General features: G+C 56.0%; 1 protein-coding gene across 6 annotated transcripts in view; it reads right to left on the bottom strand.

The window, feature by feature from the left end:
* The window catches only part of CRHR2 (corticotropin releasing hormone receptor 2), a 46,833-nt gene extending 29,817 nt beyond the window's left edge, over window positions 1-17,016 (bottom strand). For 4 of the 6 annotated variants that reach the window (XM_045864477.2, XM_045864478.2, XM_045864479.2 and 1 more), the window contains exons 1-3: window positions 16,887-17,016; window positions 7,100-7,193; window positions 321-446 (exon numbers count right to left, since the gene is read on the bottom strand). In XM_045864477.2, coding sequence (XP_045720433.1) covers window positions 321-446; window positions 7,100-7,193; window positions 16,887-16,973 — 307 coding nt within the window. In that variant the 5' untranslated portion in view covers window positions 16,974-17,016. Of the gene's footprint in view, window positions 1-320; window positions 447-582; window positions 881-7,099; window positions 7,194-16,886 lie in introns of those variants that run through there. The other 2 variants (XM_064575095.1, XM_064575096.1) reach the window with 1 other exon arrangement.
* Between the last annotated feature and the right edge of the window lie 1,381 nt (window positions 17,017-18,397).

Below are 18,397 nucleotides of genomic sequence, written 5' to 3'. Positions count from 1 at the left end.
CGAGCATACGCGGACCCTTCCGCCCCCCCCACCCCCCCGCCCCGCCTCGTGCTGGTAGCATTGGCTAAACAATTCAGGCACCCAGAGTATACAACGTGTGAGAGAGATTTGTCCTCAAAAGGGAGCAAGTATTTCCTTCTTCCTCTTCTGGGCTCTGGGCAAATCACCGCCTTACTGAGCTCTGAGGCTACAGCAGGGTAGGGGACGCCGCCGGCCCTCAGCAGGTCTCCGACGCCGGGTCCGGAGCCGTGCCCGCTCCCTAAACCGCTCTTCCGGGCGTCGGGCGCAGAGCCCGCGGCGGAGGATCGGGGGGCACTCACGGGTCGTGTTGTACTTGACGCCGTTGAAGTACTCAGGACACGGCCTCTCCACCAGGGCTCCGGCCGCGCTCCGGGGCCAGCACGTCCCGATCTGGTCCAAGGTCGTGTTGCAGTAGGAGTAGGGACCTGGGAGGCGGGAGACAGAAAGAGGAGCTCAGCTGGGTTGCCGCGGGGCGCGCGGCGCTCGGAGCGCGGGGCCTGGGGCGCACTCAGCACGCCGGGGAAGGAACCCGCGCCGCCCGCTCCGCTCGCCTCCGCCTACCCTCGGGGTCCCGGGGCAGCCCCCAGCCGTCCAAGAGCAGCTCTTCGGCCAGCGCCAGGCTGCAGTTGGCCTCCAGCAGGCTGTAGAGCAGCGCCGCGTCCATACCGCCCGGGAGCCGCGCGCCGCGCGCCGCGAGGAAGTGTGAGTGCGCGCCCGGCGTGGCTGCGAGGGACTGGGTGCCAGAGCGAGCCGTCCGGAGAGCGCGGGCGCCCGGCCCCTGCCCGCCCAGCCCCGACCTGCGGGGCAGCCTCGCCGCGCCGCGCCCGACCGCCCGGGGCTGCCAAGTCGGGACCCTGGCCGAGAGGAGCTGCGGAGCGCGGAGAGCCGCGGGCCCACCCGCGCGGTCGCGGCCAATGGCGGCGCCAGGGGGCGGGGCCGGTGGCTCCAGTCGGCCGCGCCCAGCCTCCAGAGCCCCCCCAACCCCGCGCCCCCCTGGTCCTCGGGGCCCGGCCCCCCGGCCCCGCCCGGAGTCCGCCTTCTCAGGCCGGGGCACGGTCCGGACGAGGGCGGCTGGGGGAACTAGGAGATGCGCCTAGGGCGCCGGAATGCTTCGTCCCAGGATCCGCAGGCCCCGGGGCTGCAAGGGGCGGCAAAGCGCGCCCACCCGCGCGCGGAGGAACCCACTGCAGCCTCCCTAACCGAGAGCCACAATTGGGCGGCCTGAGTGTCCTCTCCCTGAGGCCGGACACTGGAGACGGGAGGCAGGGGGAGCGGAGAGTCCACGTGCAGATCTGTGCTCTAGAAAAGCCCCTGTGGCCTGTGGGAAGGAAATGGATTGGAGGGGCTTTGCGGGCAGCAGGGAGGCCACGGAAAAGTCTAGTGAGATCCAGTGGCCTGAATGGATGAACCTTTGGACCAGGCCGTGGGGCTGGGATAGAGAGGTATTTCGGAAGACAGCCTGCCCTGGGGAGGAGGGAATGGAGAGAGGAGTGGGTGAGTGGGTTCCCACAGGAGCCAGGAGGCCGGGATAACACCAGTCTCCCCGCTGGGTGACTGGGGAGGGGATAGTGTTGTCATTTAATGGGAGGGGAAGTCCAGGGGAGAAACTGGCTGAAATTATCAGGAGGACTTCAAATACCCTGGTCTTACTGCCCCTGAGCTCCATAGAGAACAAAGCGAGAAGTGAGAATGTGTCTCTGTTCCTCTTGGCTTGGCCAGGGTCACCTGAAACTAGTTTCCATACCAGTGAGTGTGTGTGTGTGTGTGTGTATAGGACCTAAAGACCTTTATATGGAATTTGCCCAGGTCCGCTAGGACTGCCGGCTCCATAATTTGTGCAGGCCCCACTGTCCAAGTGCCCAGGGTGGGCCAGCTGCTGAGTGGGAGGGTCTGGGCTCAAGAGACAGGACCTGGGCATGATACCCCTCAACTCAGGCTGGGTTGTGGTCTTGCCTCTGTGTCTACTCTCCCTGCATGTTACCCCAATTCTTGCCTTCTCTTTTGGGGCTATTTCTCCAAGAGTGAAATGTTCTCTGAGGCCCCTCCCAGCCCTGAGAGTCTCTGGCTCTGAGTTTTGAGACACAAAGCCTGAGGAAGATGTACATGTGTGTGTGTGAGTGTGTGTTGAGTGTTTCTATCTTTAGAGGGCAGGGGGAGCTGAGACCCAGTCCCCGCTGGGCTGGAGGTCCCAGAGGAACTAGTCTTGTCCTCCCCGCTGCTGGCCTCCACTGGGAAGAAAGCTGCCAGAGAAGGCCGGCAGCACCCTGAACTAGCACTGTGCCCTAAGCAAAGAGAGGGGAAGAGGGGGGCGGGGCTGCCTTTGTGTGCTCTAGTTCCACCAGCCTCCATATTAATGCTTCCGTCACTGCCAAGGCAAAGCCCGAGAGCCCGAGAGCCTTGAGACCAGGGATGAGCACTGGCATCTCTCCAGGGCTCGCTGACTGGCGGGTACCAGGTGCAGGTCTGCCAGCCAGGTCTGTCTTCTACCTCTTGAATGGACTGTTAGAGCCCTTGGCTCAGACCTGGGCAGCTGCAGAGGCAATGACCCTTAGGCGTTCGTAATAACCTGTGCCAGGAGTGGGGAAGGATAGGTTGAGTCCCAACCCCAGCTTCTGACCTGAGTCCCCAACCCAACCCTAGGCTGAGTCCCGTCCCTAGTCCCAGGCTGAGTCCTAGCCCACAGGGTCCCCCATAGGCTAGAATGTGGCTGGCAGGGGCAGCCCATGTCCTCACCCGGGAATAGTCTCATTCATGTGCAAAGGAGGGCCCTCCACACACCGATCACATCACAGTCCAGGGGAAAAGAGAGAAATCAAACTAAGTTATTAAGGTGCTAATCACCAGAGCCACTGTGCAGGGGTGGTGACCAGAGGCCAATGACTTGTCGCCTCCCATACAGCTTTCTGCAGAGTACGATGGCCTGGGAAGCTTCGATGGCTCTTAACTGGGAGAGCACATGTCCTAAAGATCCCTCTGGGAAGTGACTATCTCAGTGGCAGAACCAAAGGCTGTTCCGCATCTTGATTGGACAGACAGGGCCCGCACACAGACCCACAGACCCAAGGTGCCCTGGTTTCCAGGACGCAGGGCCATTTCTTCATGGATCCTATTATTATGAGCATAATTGTCTGTTATTCTAGATGTGGCAGAGAGGAAACTGAAGGCAGCAGCTTTGGAACAAGTTGATTTTACAGCTCGCTTGAGTGTTCGTCAATAGGTAAATGAGGAAGAAATTGTGGTGCTGGGATGTGTCAGGAGCAGCACGGGGTGAGGTGGGTGTCCCCAGCCCACCTGTGATGTCAGCTGCAGTGACATTGGACAGTGGTGGGCGAACTTGGACACACATCATGGTCCTTCAGTGTGCAGCCAGATAGGCATGCGAGCAGACTGGAAACACATACACACACACACACACACACACACACAGTGTCTCGCTGTCATGTGTCTTCACAGCATCACACACATTCTCTCATTCATCAAATGTCAGCTGGAAAATAGGATTTAAGGGGATAGGGTCTGTCTCTGCCTCTCTGCGGGGTTGTGCTCGGTCAGACTGAATACACAAGGAGCAGGCAGATATGGGTCAAGGTTGTGGGGTTGAATGGGAGTTATCAGGGGGCTGCTGAGGGTGTGGAGTCTTGGGAGAAGCCAGGTGCCCCACTCTTGCCTGGTGGCCCTGGAGACGGTGCCGCCAGGCCAAACACTCCTCCCCCACACATCCCACTCCACCTTGGCACAGGGGGGATGGCCAAGGGGAGATGATATCTTCATGTCCAACCATGGGACCAGGCAGGGCCCTCAGCAACCCTCCAATCCCGCATTCTCATTGACATATGGATGAAAGGAATTTCCCGCTCCAACCCCCAGACCATCCTCATCTCTGCAGTAGTCAGACTGGGCTCCCTGTCTCTTCCACTAGACAGATGAAGTGATTTTTCTACAATTAAAATTATGTCATTCTTCCTCTAAGAGTGGCTCCCCATTGCCCTCAGGATGGAGCTCAGCCCTTAAGCACTGCAAAGAACACTCTTCAGATTGTCTATCCTTCATGCTCTCCCTCCTGCTGAACTTCAGATGCTCTTTAGAATAACTTGTCTTTCCCTGGAGCCATTCTATACCTCTGCAGCTTTGCATGTACTGTTCCCTCTGCTAGGAATGCCCTTACCGCTCTACACTCCAGGTAGCCTAGCCGACTCCCACTTGCCCTTCAAACATTCAGCTTGGCTTTCCCCTCCTTTGTCTTGTCTGGGTTGGGTGGCCCTCCTCGGTGCCTCCATCTCTTGGGGCTGGTCTATGTCACACGAAGGCTGTTGGTTTTTCTACTGTCTCCTCTACCAGCCCATGGCTCCCTGAGGGCAGGGCTGGTCATGTTCACTGACTGATTCCCAGCACCCATCAGAATGCTGAAGGCCTTGGCAGCAGCTCTGTCTTCCTGGCCAAGCCTCTCTTCCCATTTGACCAGCCCTGCGGGGTGTGTGTGTGTGTGTGTGTGTGTGTGTGTGTGTGTGTGAGAGAGAGAGAGAGAGAGAGAGAGAGAGAGAAAGAGAGAGAGAGAGAGCATGCACATGTTGGATTGGGGAGTTATTTTATTTCAAGGGATCCCTGAATTCATTTGGACCCTTATATTGCTTATGGACTGAATAAATAACATGCCTTACAATCTATGCCCTATGGGGCCTCTGTGACAAACAAAACAGAAATAATCCATTTAAAGCCTGCCTGAAGTCTCTTGTGATTATGTGTGGCTTTCCTTTATTTGGACCTCAGAGGCATACAGTTTAAGTGGTCATAGCCCTTGATTTATGACCACTTGTCATCATTAGCCCACATATGGTCTAAATTTATTTTATTTTAGTCTTTCCTTTATGGAAGTTCGGACGAAGTAGTAAATATAAGGAATCTATCACTGAATCCAAAACTAGATCATCGCCAATCACTTACATATTTATCTAAATACTCCTTCCCCAGAGGGAACATTCTCTTAAATATTTATCATTCCCTTGCTCTTAGTTTTTCAGTTTTATGATATGTATGTCTAAACAATAGATTGATTGGTTTTGCTTGTTTCTGAACTTACGTTAGCTATTAGGCATTTTCTCAATCAGTGGACACTTACAATGAGGTCAGTTTCATGTGGGGACCTGAGAAATTATTCCTCAGGTCCAAGGGCATTCTAACTGCCTATGCGTCCCCGCTTCCACACATGGTGCATAAAGGATGATGTGTCCTCACGACTGCTGCTGGGTAGCATCATCAATGATATGGTGGATGCATATTTATTGACATGGGGAAGTGTTCACCTTGAGTTATAAGAGGAAAAAACAGGTTACAAAATTGTGGACACAGGATCATCCCAGTTTTGTGAAAAAACAAAAAAGAAATAACATGAGGCTCTATAGATTGATAAACTCCTGGGGGATATAAACATTATAAACATTCCCAGGTTGTGGAATAATGAACAATCACTGTCTTCTTCAATATTTAAAAGTATTTTTTCCAAATTTTATCAATGTAATGTATCCCATTTGCAAACAGATGAATGATATTATAAGTTAAGCAGGGGAGGCCTTGTATTTGGGGAAGTTGAATCCCTCTCCACTAAACTCAGAGGAGGGGACGGTGGGGTACCATCCCCCAGGGGTCATGGGGAAGGTGAGGGTCTGTGCCATGCACTGCAGGGCAGGGCAGGGAGCAGGCAGTTGGTCTGCTGATGAACCAGTGTTGCCTCTGAGAGCAGAGAACTCTGGTGGGGAGAAGGTTGGGCTCTCCTGAAATGGGGGGCTTCCATTTCCTGGCTGATGGGTGCTTGACCTGGCCCAAGCTGGGTGTCTCCATGATCTCTCATTCAAACTCCACAGTAAGCCTCTGAGGCCAACTTAGACCTGTTTCTAACAGAGGAGGAGACTGAGGCTCAGCTCGTCTTCTGAGCTGAATTGTGTCCCCCTAAGTCCATATGTCTTAACCCTCAATACCTCAGATTGTGACCTTATTTGGAGATTAATAGGTAATGAAATTAAAATGAGGTCATCAGTGCCAGCCCTCATCTGATGTGACCGGGGTCCTTGTGAGAAAGGAGCCTAGGACACAGACGTGCACAGAGGGAAGACATGGGGCAGAAGGCGGCCATCTCCAAGCCAAGGAGAGAGGCCTCAGAGGAAACCAACTCTGCCGACACCTTGATCTTGTATTCGTAGCCTCCAGGACTGAGAAGATACATTTCTGTTGTGAGAGCCACCAGTCTGTGGTACTTCATGGCAGCCCCCAGCTAATGAACGCAGATGGCTTAAGTGACTCCTCAGGGCCACACTGCTTCTAGGTGGAGGAGGTAAGGTCGAGGCTTGAGTCTGTCTGACCCCCGCACCTGAGCTCCCGACCACTCCACTGTCAGGAAGGCAGGCAACAAGGCTTTCCCCTCCGATACCTGATGCAGGCTGCATTGGGTGCTGGATCCCACTGCTGGAAGCACCCTGACCCCCTTGTGGCCTTGGCAGCAGCTCCAGATCCCCGGGCACTCCCCAACCCTCGTCCTTCCCTGCCGCTCCTGTGGGTGCAGACCCGACAATGCCAGGACACTGGGCGGAGCCTGGGGACAGCTCTCCGGGGCCCACGTGAGCCCACGGCTGTTCTGTGGCGGACCCGGCCTCTGAGTCCGCTGCTCGAAGACTCCGAGGGGTCAGAATTCAGGGGCCCGGCTGCTGCCTCGCAGGTCCTTACTGGGAGGTGACACCTGTAGTCACGGCAACTGGAGAATGCAGTTTACACCTTCTGCCGGCTTATGAGCAGAGGGGCGTCCCCTCCTTGGGCTCTAGAATGCCAGCCCAGCCAGCTGCCTTTAGATGCAGGGAGCCGGGAGCTGGGACCCAAGGCCTTCTTCACTGGTGAAGGGCCTGAGCCCCCAATGGGGGAGGGGCCGGCCCCAGGACAGAGAATAGAGCAGGACCGGAAGCCGGTCACCACTCACCACCCCACAGAGCTGGGGCTGGTCCAGGAGAGCTGCCTCCTCCCTCCTGGCCCCCAGGAGCACCGCCCCCCAATCTCCCGGGGTCCGCCCCTGGGCGGTGGCTGTGGACGTGCATACCTGAGACGTTGGCCAGGGTCGTGAGTGCATGGCAGTACGGCTCCAGCAGTGCCCCTGGGGACTGGTCCATGGTGTCCCAGCTTGGCCGGGCAGCCTAGAGGACAGGAGGGATGGGGGCGCTGAGGTCAGGCCCTGGATAGCCACTGCCAGCGCCTGTGTGTTCCCCCCACCCTGTTCTGTCCCTCATCCCTGACCTCTCTTACCTCTGTGGTATAGAAAGGGAAACCGAGGAGGCAAATGCCTGGCCACATGGCAGGATGGCAGCCTGGCCAGGCGCGGAATGCTGACAAGCCTTAGAAATGGTCCAGTGCACCTTGACCTCCAAGACAGGAACCTGTGTTGTCCAGCCCCTGGTCCCCAAAGCTCTCCTCCTCAGGATGGGTGTCTACGAGCTGTTCGTTTACCTAACAAATACTTGTAGAATGCCTACTGTGTGTCTGGCCCTGTTGGGAGACCCACTGGGTGTCCTTGGGATTGTCCCAGGCCAGGTAGGGATCCCCTACACTCAGAAGGCACAGAAGGGAGGGGAGGAGAGCAGACAATGTAACTCTGTTTCCCTGTTACACAGGTAAACAGGCGGTTACAACCAAGGGTATCTCCTCATGGGGGAGACACCTAACCTGGACTTGGGAAGTCTGTTCCCCAAGAACAGGGAAGGCTTCCTGAAGAAGTGGCACTTTGGGGGCAAGCAGAAGAATGAGTAGGGGAAAAGGAGGGGATCATTGTACCGACGTGGGCACTCACCAGGGAATAGACATGTTAAATGCAACCATGGCAATTCCATCTAAAAGATAAAGACCATCCAGGATCCCATCTCCTGGAAAAAAACCATGAGAAAGGGTGCTGGACATAGAGGAATCAAGCAAATGTGGTTATCTTTGCCCCTGAGGGACCATCTTCTGGTGGGAAAGTTGGATGGGTGACCAAGTTGTTACAGCATCTACAATTTGCTGAGGAGGAATGGGGTAGCATCTTAGAGGAGGTCATGCTGATGTGGGCTTTGAAGATGGAGTAGGAGTTTGCTGAGCTGATAAGGATGGTGCCAGGAAGAGCATCCTAGGTAGAAAGCACAGCATGTACAAAGGCAGAGAAGCTGGGGAATGCATGATGTAAGACTGAACGAGAGAGCTCTGCACTCTAGAATTCTAACTCTTATCTCCTATTCTTCCCAAGGCCACCATTTTTCCTACTCTGTGGCCAGTATGTGTGTGTGTGTGAATGCATTTATGTGCTTGTGTGTGTGTGTGTGTGTATGCAAAATATTTTTTGTGCCTCTCTCTACCCTGACATTCCTGATTCCAGGATTCTAGAAGGCACTGCCCACCAGTGGGCAGCCCCAATCCCTCCCCTTGCTAGTCACATGTTCCCTCCCTGGTGGCTGGGTCAGTGTTTGCCCCAGGATGTCCCCGGGGCAAGAGCCTCAAGCCCTCAAACACCACGTTGCCCACATCTGGCTCAGTCCCTTTCCTGTGCTGGGGCTGGAGGCTGGAGGCTGCACATTTCGCCTCAGCGTGCTGGCCTGGAGCTCCTAATAAACGACCCCACCTGAGCAGATGGGCGAACACTGCCTGCCGTGCTCCTCAGAGAGCTTAGGGTGGCAGGCAGACCAGTCGCTGCCCCTGAGACCAGCCGACTCTCCCACGAGGCTGGCTACGGAAGGAGGTGCTGGGGAGCAGGGGCGCGTGCATGTGCGCGTGCGCGCGCGTGTGTGTCAGGTGTATGTGGGGTGTTATGTCTGTGTGGCCTGTGTGGTTGTGTGAGCAGTATAGGTTTAGTGTGTGTGTGTGTGTGTGTGTGTGTAAGGGGCTCCCATGAGCCGGGAGCTCTGGCTTCTTGGCCTGCAGGACAGACAGAAACTAGGGGCTATGGTCTTGCTGTTCACATATCCTGGGGGCTACTGGGAGCTCCTCAGCATCAGCTTCTTGGGCATCAGGAAGGCCGTGCTGCCCAGTGAGGCCCTGCCAGGGGTGAGGTGGGCTAGGAAGGGGAGGGGATACTCTTTGTCCCGGGATTTCCAAGAATTCTGAGCTCTCACCCTCAGCTAGGTCTGAGGAGAGCGTGGGCCCCAGGCCTGACCCAGCATACACTTCCCAACCCCCTTCTTGTCCCTTCTTGTTTAAGAAGCAGCTACTAATGCCCTCCCCGGGGGCACAGAATTTCCAGTGAGCCAGCATCATCTGGAGGTCATGGCAGAAGCAATGCTCAACCCAGACGCGCAGGTGTTGATGGTGGACCCTCGGGTTGGTCAGACTTCGCATCTTAGATGCAAGCTCCTTCTCTCAAAGCCCCCAACTACCATGTTGTGGCCCCATCCCTCAAGGAGTCTCATGTTCATCTTTGGGCGGGCATTCTGAACACACAGAGGGGGGCGGTCAGGGCCTCCTCCACCAGGACTCAGGCAGTGCATGGCTGTCCCTGCGTCAGACGCTATGGGCTGAGGCTGTGGCCGAGTCTCCTTGCTGGGCAGAGCACCGGGGCGCGGGACGCTGTGCTCAGTATTGATGTGTGCCTTTCAGACCTGGGCAGCTTGGGTGAGCAGATCACAGGAGGTTTTGGAATAATTCCCAGATCCGGGCTCCATCTTCTGTAACTTCTCCACGGGTCCAATAACGTAGCACAGCTAAAGATGTTCATTCTCTTCAAGGGGCTGATGGGATGGATTTGACTCAGTTCAAACCCACAACAGACCCTGGAGGTGCCTATTCTGGGCAGAGCTGCGGCTGCTGGGGGTGCTGGGTGGGCAGGGAGGAGGAAGAAGAGGCTGCCGCTCTCAGGAAACCCACAGCGGGCCAAGGAAGGCAGAGACATGGCCATGAAGAGTCACACCTCAAGGCCTGGGCCGCGAGCTCCCAGAGCCAGTAGACTACAAACCTCCCCATGTCCAGGGCTCTGGGCATGCTGCTTGTTAGCTCTGTGGCTTGGCCGAGTGACTTATCTTCTCTGAGCCTGGCTCCCCTCATGTTTAAAATGGACATAACACAAACCCCAAAGGGTTCTGGAGTACATTTAACAAGTTACGGTAGGTCAGGAGCCTGGCATGTGTCAAATGGTGGCCTTGTCAAGGCCGTTAGGAGGGGTCCAATTAGAGAAGTCAGAGATAGGGGGTAGGGCTTCAAACCCCATTGTGGGGAGTCCCAAGGCCCAACTCAAATCCTCCTCCTCCAGAAAAGCTTCCTTGAACCCCATGTCCCCCTTTCCCCAAATCCCTAGCCAGCATGGATCCCCCTTAGCCCTCAGCACCCCTCCCAGCACTGAGCCCCTGAAGATGCAGCCTGAAGCTCCCTCATTGGGCACACGGTTCAGCAGTGCCCAGTGCATGCTGGGTGAGGACCCTGAGGGCTCCATGGAGGGCTGGGCGCTGGAGCTCAGTCCAAAGGGATGGAAGCTGCATCCAAGGTAAGGGGAAGGATAAGAAGAGCAGAAAGAGATCCCTGGGGCAGGAGCTGAGCAAAGGCTCCAGGGCAAGAAAGCATAGGGCCTGCTCCGGAGGCAGCCAGCCTCTGGTTTGAGGATGCCATTAACAGGGTGGAGGGAAGCAGGTGGGAAGGAGAGGCTTCTTTAGTGGGCAATCAGCACTTACAATGTGCTAGACACAGCTCTAAGTGCTTTACCACAGCTCATTCAAGCCTCACAACAGCCTCTGAGGTAGCTGAGAATAACCCCATTTTCTAGAAGAGGCAACTGAGGCCCAGAGAGGCAAAGTCACCTCCCAAGGCTGCACAGCACGTAAGGGGCTGAGGCGGGACTAGACAGACAGTCTGGCAGGTTGTGGCTCGGTCAGATGCACAGAAGAGTCGGTCCTGGGTGAGGAAGTGAAGGCTGTGGTCCAGAGATCCTGAGAGTCCCCAGCAGTCTCCAACAGGCTGGCTGTGGGGCTCAGGAGGCCACTCAAGTAAGAAGCTGTTCTCCCCAGTGCAGTGGGGCCCGTGGGCAGAGAGCCGGGTCACAGGAGGAGTGTAGGCAGACCAGCCAGCTGGGCAGGGCCTCAGCACGTGGAGAAGTTTGGGCTCTATAACTTATTCTGAGGCCCCCCAGCCCCCCCATTATTCTCTCTTCTGCAGGGGACACCTTAGGCTTCTGCACCCAGCTCTTGGATGTCTAGGGGCAGAGAGCCACCCGCCGCCCCTCACCTCTACCCAGTGAGACTACAGGCAGTCCACATCTGTCTGGTTCACGTCTGTGTCCCCAGTTCCCAGCCCAGAGCCTGGCGCATAGCAGGTGCTCAATAAGTGTTTGCTGGCTGACTGGATGGATGGACAGATGAGACCACGGTCCCCTCAGCCGGGTGGACTGCACCCCTACCCCCAATTCCGGGAGCTCAGGTTCTGGGCTCTTCCTGCTTGTCAGATTCCTTCTCTCTCAGTTTTCACTCTGAGGCCAGCCCAGTTCCTGGTTCCAGCCTCTGTGTGCCCAGAGTTGGAAGGCTTCACGTTAGAAAGGGCAGGGGAGAGGCCCTGGCAGGAGGAGGCAGCAGGCCAGGGCCAAGATGCCAGCTACTCTTCCAGCCTGGGCCCTGTCCAGGCAGAGCCTGTGCCCCAGGGATCAGGCCAGGCCTCAAAGGTGCCACCTCCTTGGAGCCAGGCTGTCGGAGCCTAGTGCTCCCTCCTGGTCTGGCTACAAAGCTGCATCTAAATTTAGCCCCTGGCCTAAGCCAGGGTGATTTACAGGACCACAGGTCCTGTGGCTAGGCTGCCAGTCACAGAGGGGAATGGGGTGAGCTCCTGTCCTGCCTCCTCCCTCTCGGCCCAAGGTCAGAGAGGACTCGTCCGGGAGGGAGAGAATTCCTCCCCACTGTTTTCTTTCATTCACTGGTTTCATTGAGCCCGAGCTAGGGCTAGAGGAGGAAGAAACTCAGGCCCTGTGTGTGTGTGTGTGGGGGGGGGTGGAAGGGTGAGGGCAAGAGGAGGAGAGGGGGATGCCGGAGAGGGGGAGGAGGCCAGAGAGGGAAAGGGGGAGACAGGGGAAGGGGGACAAGGGCAGGAGGAAGAGCAGAGGGGGAAGGGAGGAGGAAAAAGGGAGGAGAAGGGGGAAAGAGGAGGTGTGTGTGTGGGGGGGAGGTACGACAAGGAGGTGAGGAAGAGGCAGACTCTGAGCCCTGAGCAGACACACAGGAGGCAGTGCTGGAGCTGAGGCTGACTGAGGCAGAGGGTAAGGGGCTGGAGGTCATATGAAGGAAGTAGGGAATTATTTTCTGGAGTATCTGGGCAGGCTTCCTGGAAGGGGAGACTAATACTAGATTCTAACTTAACAGGTGCTGGACTTCAAGTGAGGACCCCACAGGCCCCAGCAGCTTCCTGTGGGCCCTCCCATCCCTGAGGGCTCCAGTCAGGTGTCTCTTCCTAAGATGCCCACTCTCCCATCCAGTTCTAACCACCAACAGCTCACCTGGAGAAACTTCCAGGCCTCTCCTTATCATGTGCTCTTTCTCATCTCTGACAGCCTGTGGCTCTCCCTTCTCCATGCCTCTCCCCTTACCTATGCCAAGCCCTGGGCTCTCACACAGATGTCTGAGGATGGAGGAAGCACTGGAGGGGGGAGGCCCAACAAAGGGGGAGTGGGCTGCCCTGCAGGAGGCCCTAGAACAGGTCCCTAGGTCTCAAATTATTTCCTTAATTATCAACTCATCTAATGTCTAGTTGAACTAAAAGTCACTCCATTCTGATTTGTTTTGGCATCTGAGTATCTTGATTAAATTTTTGTAAAGGGAAGAAAATCTGGAGTCACGTTGCTTGGTTTGAATCCTGACCCTGCCACGACTAGAGGAGTGACCTTGGGCACATGACCTTGCCTCAGCTTCCTGATCTGTAAAATGAGGGTAATGATGGTTTTATCCTCTAGGGGTGTTTTGAAGCTTAAAATAGGTAATGCAGGGGCGCCTGGGTGGCTCAGTTGGTTAAGCGGCTGCTTTCGGCTCAGGTCATGATCCTGGAGTCCCGGGATCGAGTCCCACATCGGGCTCCCTGCTCAGCGGGGAGTCTGCTTCTCCCTCTGACCCTCCTCCCTCTCATGCTCTCTGTCTCTCATTCTCTCTCTCTCAAATAAAAAAAAAAAATAGGTAATGCATATCAGTGCTTAGAACAGTGCTGAGCATGCAGTAAGCACTGTGTAGATGCAAAAGGGAATAAACAAAATAAGCTTATTGAATAATCTACCCTTCCCTCTGGTGGGCTTGAAATGACATCTTAAAAAATAAGAATTTTGAATAAAGTCACTTTAGACAAACTGGCTGAGGACTCCTAATAATGGCTAAAATCAGATAAAGTAGAAAATGACAGCTGAGAAGGTACAGAATGGTCCTGTAATTCATAAAGTGCTGCAAATTTAAGACTTACCAGGAACACAAAATTAAGTAAGCAGTACTCTCAGACAAATTGGTATTTTAAAAAGCACATAAACATCAACAAAGTGGCAAAAAACAGAGAATGAATTGGATGATTGTCTTTGTCACCTACCCAGAAAGTAGCTGAATTTTGGGGAAAAGTTATTAGATGAATTAGCTTCTGGCAAATGACCCCGGAGCTCCCTGCCCATGAGCTGTAGACCCTGGGCGTGTGGGGAAAGGGTGGGGCCCTGGCCTTGGTCTTGGGGAGGGCTGTGCAGCTTAAGAGGGGCCAGGCTTCTGGGGCCCCAGACTTCTCTCATTGCTCAGCCTTCTTGGGACAGGTGGCCCCACCAGAAGGCGGGACCTGGAGCAAGAGGCCACAGAAGGGCTGTTCTGAGACCTTGGGGGTGGGGCGAGAGTATTTTGCATCCAAGGTCCAAGAGGCTGGACCCAGCCAAGAGGGGCTGGTAGACTACTGGGGTCTTCACAGAGGGGAAGGTGAGTAGTTCAAAAGGTTCGAATGGAGAGTTTTGGAATCCAGTGGCCATATTACTTAGCCTCACTCCACCTCCATTTCCGCCTGCAAAGAACTATCTCACCTTCCGCCCTTAGTCCAGAGCCTGGTGTACAAGAGAGGCTTCATGATTATATGCAGCCTCAAGAAAGCCGATTCCCAAAGCCCTCAGAGGGCGACCGGGAGCACCAAGGTCAAAGCTCCTCTGCGGGCCTGGTCAGGGTGTCCTCCCCATTAAACCACCAGCTGGAACTTCCATAATGGCAGATCAGGGCAGGTCTCTCCCCCACTCAGGAAGCTCCCAGAGCTCCCGGTGCTTTCGGGATGGAAATCTGATCCCACCAGGGCCCACAGACCCCCAAAGCCTGGCACCATCTCTTCTCAAGGTTGGGGCTTGTCCGGGCCTTCTCCCACTGCTGGCTCTCCCCGCGGCTCTCCTCTGGGGTCCGCCCCGTCCCTACCCCAGCTGTCCTGTCCACCGCCCAGCAGATTTTATCATAACCCGCACACACTTCTCTTAGTTCCAAAGACCAGCATTTGTAAATGCACACTCGATTCTTCACCATTATTTTCTTCCTGCCTATAGTTCCTTCTAGGCCATCAACTCCGTAGGGCAGGCACAATGGGCCGGGGTTCTCCCCCTCAGGTCCCCACCGCGCAACGTCCTCCTTAAATGCCAGTTCAGTGAACGAGAGAGCTGGAGGCCGGGTCCCTCCTGTGGCGCCTTCCCTCCCACCGCCGGCTCCAGGTTCCATGTTCTCTTCTCACAGCGAGCGGAAATCTTGGAATAGTTGGACGAGGACCCAGAAATAAATGCCGTTACCACAAGGAAGCCTGCACTTTGGGTCCAGAGAGCGCACGGTTCAGTTCCTCTCCTGGGGGTTACATGTGACCAGTCTTCAGTCTCAGGCTGGGGTCTACCAGGGAACTAGGGGTAGGGTCTGGTTGACTCTAAGGGGATACAGACTGTTGCCTCTCCAGTTCCCAGTTCTGACACCCCCAGAACCCAGGGGACCCGCCCACAGATCCCTACCCCCACCCCTCAACTTGGCCTGACTCTGGGGCAGTGGCCTCTCTGGCTCACCAGCCTCTGCAGTCGGCATCATGGCCCCCAGAGGGCAGGGTCAAGGAGCAAGCCTGCGCCTCACAGCTGGCTCCCTTGGAAGGCATGTATCTCGAGAATGAGGGGCAGGGGGCAAAAAGAGCTCAAAGTCCAGGGCATCTGGGGTGGGGGTAGGAGGATGCAGGTGGAAGTGAACCCACTCCACAACCTCTACTCATCCTAAGTACAGCCTTCAATGTCATTAAAAGGACCTCGCAAGGGGCGCCTGGGTGGCTCAGTTGTTGGGCATCTGCCTTCCGCTCAGGTCGTGATCTCAGGGTCCTGGGATCGAGTCCCGCTTCGGGCTCCCTGCTTGGCGGGAAGCCTGCTTCTCCCTCTCCCACTCCCCCTGCTTGTGTTCCCTCTCTCGCTGTGTCTCTGTCAAATAAATAAAATCTTAAAAAAAAAAAAAAAAAAAAGGACCTGGCAAGTATCAGGATCGGTTGCCCACAGGGGGTACTGACCACCTCTCTCTTCCCCTGACCAGACCCCCTGGGAGGGCAGGGCCCCTGGGGGCCTCGTGCTTTGCCTATAGTGCCTGGCACAAAACCATTGCTGAATTCCCTGAGTGCTTACTCTGTGCCAGGCACGGTACTGAGAGCTTTACTTACATTATTTCAGCTATTCCTCATGATAACTCTATCCAGGAAGCACTGATATCACCTTCATTTTACCCAGGAGGAAACCGAGGCTCAGAAAATCTGAGTAACCCGTCTGAGGTCACCCACTAAGCAGCAAAGCAGGGATTTGGCAAAGCCACTTTGCCACCGTCAGTGGCTGCTCGCTCTCTATCTGTTGCATGAGTGTTAAACAAATGAGTCGTCTGTGTATATGAGAATATCGAGGCCCAGGAAAAGGTCCCAGAAGCTGGTGTGTGGTAGATTCGGGACAACACTGGGTTTCCTGACTTCTAGCCTGGTTCTTCTCCCCTGAATCGTGTGGCCTCTGGGCCCCTCCTGCCTCTCTGAACGCTTTTAATGTTGTGGTCCTTCAGGAGAAGTGTGACCTGGAACAGATGTCCCTCCTTCTCTGAGCTTTGGTGCCCCCGTCTGTAAAATGGGGGGAGGGTTAGAGATGGGTTCCTCCTGCATCTGTTTCTGGGAACCATTTCCTCCTAGCCTCACCCCTAATTCGTCAGCTCCTTCTGTATAGACCCCATCCATCCTCCACCCCAGCATCCACCTGCACACCCTGACTCGGGCCACAGGGCAGGGGTTGGGGTGTGCCCACTGTTTTCAGAAACCCTGGGCTAGGCTGATCCTCCCAGTGCCTCCTCTGTCCCATTGCTCAATTGGACCTGGGTTTAAGGCACTGAGAGGAAGGTAGAGACAGGGTGGCAGGAGACGGTGGGCGTGTTTCTCCTGTTCCCTTGTGGGGAGGGCTAGAACTGGGGTGGGGTGAGGGAGGGTGTGATGGGGAGATGGAGTGGGACCCGGGGTGGGGGGGAGATGGAGTGGGACCCAGAGGGGAGGCGACAAAACAGCCAGGGGATAGGGAATTTCTGGACCAGAGGAGGGCATGCCCTAGACACTAGAGATTCACCCTCAACGCTCTGCTCAGCCCTGAAGGGCCTCCATGTCCCATCCTCGCTGGCGTCAGCTTCCTCTCCTCTCCACCTGCCTCTCTCATCAAGGCAGGAGATCCATCTCCACCCCTCATCCCATACGGGGATCCCCAACCTCAACCAGGCCACCAAGTCCTGAGACCTCCCTCACCCAGCTCCTAACTGGGCTGAGTGAAACCGGGTCCAGTAGCGGAGCACTGAGACCCGCCTCCCACCCCGGAGCTCCCAGGGCCCGGGCGCCCCCCCCCACGCCCCCCCAGGCCGACCCCCACGCCCCGCACTTACTTTGAGCAGCGGCGGGAGGAGGTAAAGCAGGCAGAGGAGCGGGTGTGGGGCGTGGAGGAGGTGCGGGGGCCCTGCGGGACCCCCCATGCCAGCGGCGGCTAGGGAAGGGAGCGCACCTCCCCTGCGCGAAGGTCCCGCCCCACCTGCCCCTCCCCCAGCCGGAGCCCCGTTGGCCCCCTCCCTCCCCACCGACGCGCCGAGGCCAAGGTTAGGCGCGGGCCCAGGGGGCACTCTCCCCCCTCCCCGCCCCCGGGCCAGGGCGGCGTGACACCGCCCCACAGCCCGCCCCTCGGGGTTATTTATAGCGGGTGCTGGGCAGCGGCTCTGCCCTGCCGCCCGGGGCCAACCTCTGTGTCCAGCCTGCTGACAAAGGGTTAATGCCTTTTATCAGCCCGCCCCTTTTGCCAGGGCAGTAGCTCTCCAACTTGGAGAGAGAGGGATTGAGAAAGGGAGGAGGGGGCGGGGCTGGGATGGTAGCCACAGCACCTAGTGACTTAGGTGGGTCTCATGCGGGGGGCCTGAGGGCATCTTCTGATTATCTGGGGAACTTGACCAGGCTCCAGAGCCTATTGGGATCATTGAAATTTGAATGTGGAGTCTGGGTTAAATAATAGTATTGTATCAATGTTCAACTTCCTGAATTTGATAACTACACTGTGGGTAAAAGAATATTCTTGCTTTGAGAAAGTACACATTTAGGGATAAAGGGGCACCGGGTTTTCTAACTTACTTTCAATTCGTTCAGAAATACACACACGCACCAGAACAATCAAGCAAAATGTAAATTATTGGTAAATGTGGGCAATGGGTCTATGGTATACTTCTAATCATTCTTCCACCTTTTCTGTAAATGTGAAAATAAATGCTACATTAAAAAAAGAAAACCAAACACCAATGACAACAAATGCATGGATGCCTCTCCCCCCGCCAAGCACCCCCAAGGGATTCTGATTATAGGTTGGGGAGGTGGGGGGACACCTCAGGCATTGATATGATTCAGTAGGTTGCTCAAGGATCCTAATGTCAGGCAGGGCTGAGCAGTATTGGCCTGCGGTGGGGACAGGTCCAGCCTGGAGCAGGGTCTGGGCTCAGGAGGTGAGGCCTGCTGTCTGGAAGGCGCCAAAGCAGCCCTTGGAACTGTTCTAAGGGTGGGCCTGCTGTAGGGAGTTTAAAATCTTCTAGGATATGAGGGGAAAGCATTTGAGGAATGTGATTAGTGGGGCATTTAGCTTTTCCTGGAGGTTGCAGACTAGGTGGGTACAGGCCCTGGAGATCTAAGAACCTTAGATACTCTGTGTTTACTCTGGTCTCTCTGCCTGGGACACTTCACATCAAGTCCTCCTCCCCTCTACCTGCTTCCTCAAGGCAGCCTGACCGGACCGTGCCAGCCCCCAAGTATGACCCTCCCCTGAAACCTCACAGGCCAGAGTCAGCCCCGGGCTCTTCCTCACTGGGGACTGTTCTCTCAGTGGTCCTAGGGCAGTTGAGACTGGCTTCCCACCAGCTTGGGG

The sequence above is a fragment of the Mirounga angustirostris genome, unplaced genomic scaffold, assembly GCF_029215605.1.
Source record: "Mirounga angustirostris isolate CCGP_5_RB_7025 unplaced genomic scaffold, mMirAng1.0.hap1 SCAF_12, whole genome shotgun sequence".
NCBI lineage: Eukaryota > Metazoa > Chordata > Mammalia > Carnivora > Phocidae > Mirounga > Mirounga angustirostris.
This window is presented reverse-complemented; position numbering and strand designations above follow the sequence as displayed.